This window comes from Adiantum capillus-veneris, chromosome 8 (assembly GCF_014529385.1).
Source record: "Adiantum capillus-veneris isolate H3 chromosome 8, ASM1452938v2, whole genome shotgun sequence".
NCBI lineage: Eukaryota > Viridiplantae > Streptophyta > Polypodiopsida > Polypodiales > Pteridaceae > Adiantum > Adiantum capillus-veneris.
This window is the reverse complement of record NC_140938.1, coordinates 10,195,422-10,200,590: the sequence shown is the minus strand read 5'-3', so window position 1 is coordinate 10,200,590 and position 5,169 is coordinate 10,195,422. Positions and strand designations below refer to the sequence as shown.

At 41.7% G+C, this 5,169-nt stretch overlaps 1 protein-coding gene across 1 annotated transcript; it reads right to left on the bottom strand.

Moving 5' to 3' along the window:
• Positions 1-3,724: 3,724 nt before the first annotated feature.
• LOC147451653 (disease resistance protein L6-like) lies at positions 3,725-4,309 on the bottom strand. The gene has a single exon (XM_086518790.1). The coding sequence runs from the start codon at positions 4,307-4,309 to the stop codon at positions 3,725-3,727; it is 585 nt and encodes a 194-aa protein (XP_086374916.1).
• Positions 4,310-5,169: the final 860 nt, after the last annotated feature.

The window sequence follows — 5,169 nt, the reverse complement described above, 5'->3', positions numbered from 1 at the left end:
CATGCTGCATGTCTCAAGAAGAATGGATGACTCATATATGTATAATCGAAGTTCTAATGATGCAAAAGAACTGGATCACTATGGAAAGTCACTTCTACATATGTGTAATAGTACTGGAATGCTCATTGAAAATGGTGTATCTTTATGGCAAGGCATCAATGACTTTACATATAGAAAGCACAATGGTGATAGCGTGATTGACTATATGTTGTTTTCAGAAGACACTCTAGAATGCATACAAAGCTTTACACTTGGTGAATGGAATCCGGAATCGGATCATAGGATGTTATGTATTGACCTCAAGTGTGGTAAAAGACCCGAGCATGTAACCTCCAATCATGATGTAAATCATTCGTACCTATGTCTATACTTCAAACGAGCACATATATATGCTGATATGGTGGACCAAATGTTAAGCATGATAGAGCATCAAGAGAACCCAGCATTAAATTGCAAGTGGAAAGTTTTCAAAGAAGTAATTTGATCTTGTGCAAAGGAATGCTTTATGGTGAAACACATGTCTTGCAAAAGGTCTAAGAAGGGTAGCACCAAGAAGAAATGGTTTGACATGGAATGTAGTCAAGCCCAAAAACACTTACTAAGTTTGGATGCAAGAAAAGAGAAGGAAGTTTACTTGGAACGTTCACACGTATACAAAGCACTTGTTCAAAAAAAAGAGGAAAGGTAGGAAGTCAAAAAGCAACTTCTTTTAGCGGAAGAGAAAGCACATGCATGTGGCAAGTTTTGGAAAAATCTAAAAGCCAAGCGTGTTGAGAGCTTTGGTGACTTGACTCTTGAGGATATGTATACGCATCACAAGAATCTCTATGAGCAACCCAATGTTGATAAGCTGGCTCCCTTCTTTACCATTGAAGATGTATGCTGCGCGCTTGAGAAACTTGCTACTCGCAAGGCAAGGGACCCTCAAGGTGTCAAGGCTGAAATGATCAAATGGCCAAGCAAGAAAACACAATAATGGATACGCGATATGTTTAACCTTGCACTTCAACATGGCATGCCTCATGATTGGATTGCCAATTGGATCAAACCTTTGCACAAAGGAGGAGATGTAAATAATGTGAACAACTATCGCACTATAATGGTTGGTTCTTTGATGGCAAAGTTATTTGGATGTATTATGGAGATGAAGATAAGTGAATGGACTGAAAAGAATGGCAAATGTGTGCTTGGCCAAGCAGGTTTTTGAAAGAATCATAGCACTATTGATTACCTTGTCACTCTTTAAGTTCTTATGGAAGCGCCTCGATTGAAAGGAAAAAGTTGTATTGTTGCTTTGTGGATTTCAAGACAGATTTTGAGGAAGTACTGTGAGGAAATCTTTGGAGACGTATGCAAAGCCTTCAAGTGCCGAGAGAATTTATGCATGCAGTCTTTCGCATCTAACAAAAAGTGATATGTCAACTACGTATGGGAGATCAAATTTTAAAATTTTTTACAAGCACCATTGGTGTCAAACAAGGATGCCCACTTTCCCCAACCCTCTTTGGGCTACTCATTGATGAATTGGAATGCATGGTTCTTGATTTTATGGAGCAAGAAGGCATAGAAGAGGTCAAGATTGAAAATGCGGTGATCATGCTTTTGCTTTATACCGATGATGTAGTGCTCTTGGCACATACTTTAGAAGATTCACAAAAGCTTATGAGTGTCTTGGAACGCTTTTGTCTACATAGCAAACTGATAATGGATCCAAAACCAAGGTTATGGTTGTAAAGACCCTCAATGACAAATATCCATGCATTGTATACAACAATGAGCAACTTGAAGTGGTACATAGCTTCAAGTACCTTGGCCTTGAGGTTCCATCCAATCATAAATGGAAGATTGCGCAATGCGTCGCTTGGAAGCCAAAAGAGAGCTGATTATGCATTTGAGAACATGTGCAATGCTGGAGAGATCAAGTGTTGGGCTCTCAAAAAGTACCTCTTTGACACACTGGTGACACCAGTCCTTCTTTATGGAGTGGAGATGTGGGGTGGTAGCATCGGGAAGTCTACATGGAAAGAGTTTGAGAATGTCCAAAAGCGTTTTCTCACCAACTTTCTCCAAGTCAAGACACAAACACCCTACATGCTCTTACTTATTGAGTCCAGATTGCTTCCCATTGATGTCTTGGGCATGCAAAGGGTTGTGGAGTACATGCTTAAGATACAACGTAGCCCTTTGTATCGACTTCCTAGAATCGCATATGAAGCAAGTCAAAAGATCCAAAAGACGTTCAAGAGCAAAATACTAAGTTCAAGGTGGATGCTTGACATCAAGAAATGGTTTGGAAGATGGGATGCATGTCACTTGGTCGAGGATGCGTTGATCGACTCCCAAGTTAATGAGGCCTTCTTACAACACCAATGTATCACGGCTTGGGAGAAATCCGGAGGTTCTCGCTTCAGCCATTACACCACACACGTTGCCCCAAACTACAAATCTCTCTTCTTCTCTGAACGAGTTAACCGAACCCATCCCTACATCCTTGAGCCCATCCCGTTGAGTGCGATCCGCGCCATTGCTTCCATCATCTTAGCTCCCATTTTGTACACTACGAGACAAGATGTTGGAGCATTGGCGAGGAGTCTCATTGACTTTGCACCTTATGCCCTCGTCAAGTGCGAGAGAGTGAGTACCACACACTACTTGAGTCCTCAGCTTTTGACCACATTAGGTCCTCTTTTCCCCATGTATTCAGCCATGAGCTCTCCCTACATACCTTCCTCTCCCAACCACAATGTGGACTCTCTATTGCGACGCTCATTTCAACCATTTTTGAGCATCGAGAGTCACTTATGACCTCCACTCACACCACGTGACATGTTCATTTGGTCTCATAGTCATATTTGCCCTCCGAGGACGATAATAGAACACTCTCTCTCTCTCTCTCTCTCTCTCTCTCTCTCTCTCTCTCTCTCTCTCTCTCTCTCTATATATATATATATATATATATATATATATATATATATATATATATATATATATATATATATATATATTTATTTATTTATTTATTTATTTATTTATTTATTTATTTATTTATTTATTTATTTATTTATTTATTTATTTATTTATTTATTTATTTATTTATTTATTTATTTATTTATTTTATTTATTTATTTTTCTCAGCTCTCTCCCTCTTTAGTTGGTTGTCTCTCTTCCCTTTATCTATCTACCTATGTTTCCCTCTCTCTCCCAATGTCTTTGTCATTTCTCTCTATATCTCTCCCTAATGTCACCTCTCTCTCTCTCTCTCTCTCTCTCTCTCTCTCTCTCTCTCTCTCTCTCTCTCTCTCTCTCTCTCTCTCTCTCTCTCTCTCTCTTCCTTCCTCCATCTATCTCTATACATCTCCCTACATTACTCTCTCTACCTCTCTTGAATCCCTATCTGTCTCTCACTATAGCTTTCTCTTCTATAGCTTTCCCAAACCCACAATTAGCATTGAAAGCTGGGATTATGAGGATTGCGGGCTCACAAAACTTAGGAGTATGGCACATGCTAGCTCCATGGAGTCCAGGTGGCTTCGTGAATAAAAACCCCAAGAGGGTACATGTGAGTATGCAACGCAACTCAAAGATGTAGTCACCGCCTCAAAAGACCATACACAAAGTGAACGCAAAAAGACACTCCATAGCCAACCGTAGGCAACGAGTCTCAATTAAAAAGGTGTGAGAGAGTACACTTCAAAGGCCCTGCTCGAAGAACCTGTCAGAGCCCTCATGGCTGATGTGTATCAAGTCCTGCTCGAGGGACCTCTGAATATCTGTGTTTGGCTTGAGAGTCGTTCCACTCGGCAAGTTTATGAAAAGCTAAAGAATAGCAGCTCTTGGTAGATGCAGAGTTGATGTGGTGAAGGTCATCGGGGAAAACTTTGAAGAAAATGAGCAAGAAGAGTTGGCTCCATCCACTGGAGCGACATTCAAGGATGTTGACAAGCTCCCTCAAGCACCAGGAATAGGCGGCATAGCCCGGAGAGAAGATTACAATGTGTACCTTACTGTGGTGAATTGTGTGCTCTATGGCACCCCAATTCTGTTCCTTGGCATGGATACTCTTATAGTCAACAAAGCAATGTAGGATGCGTACAGCCTCAAAGGATGCAAAGAGGTGATCGACATAGCTCTTATTCATATTGGGCCCTCGGTGATTGAGAAAGATATCATAGTTTCCCATAGGTGCATCAGTTGGTCTAGAAATTAGGTCAATAGCCACTACCATTGATATGGCCGATTTGGCGTCTATGTCCTCGATTCCTTCCTCACCACCATTGCCATTACACAAGAGGTTACCAGTCTCAACCATGAGGTCAAGACCAGGAAGTTGCGAGAGTGTGTGATGCACCAGTAGGCTCTGTGTGTGGAGGGAGCAATCTTGGGTGCAACACAGAGGATGCTAGCTAGAAGAGAAAGAGGGAGGCAGGGTTCAGGATGTATGCATTCGTTGACTAGTTTTGGTGACGGGCGGTCCCTCTCATGTACATGTTGTGATGAGCGCTAGCACCCTCTCTCGCTATTGCACGTGAGAGAGAAAGAGAGAGGTAGAGAGATGGAGAGATAGAGCAAGAGAGGAAGAGGATGTTTATATAATATCCAAGAAACAATAGTTATGCTTAATTTGATGGATAGAAGGTATATTTTCAAAAAACAATTGTTGTGCTTAATGCTGCCAAGCGAGAGTTGGAGAGAGATGGAAGTGGGCAGGGGGGTGCATTAGGGTTCTTGAGAGAGAGAGAGAGAGAGAGAGAGAGAGAGAGAGAGAGAGAGAGAGAGAGAGAGAGTTATAGAGAGAAGTGAAAGAGACATGTGTGTGTGTGTGTGTGTGTGTGTGTGTGTGTGTGTGTGTGTGTGTGTGTGTGTGTGTGTGTGTGTGTGTGTGTGTGTGTGTGTGTGTGTGTGTGTGTGTGTGTGTGTGTGTGTGTGTGTGTGTGTGTGTGTGTGTGTGTGTGTGTGTGTGTGAGAGAGAGAGAGAGAGAGTTATAGAGAGAAGTGAAAGAGACATGTGTGTGTGTGTGTGTGTGTGTGTGTGAGAGAGAGAGAGAGAGAGAGAGAGAGAGAGTTGTCAAGATGGAGTGGAAATGAGAGAGAGCGAGGGAGTAGAGAGAGATAGAGAAAGAGATAGACAGGCAAGTGAAAAAAAAGTAGAGAGAAAGAAGCAAAGAGATA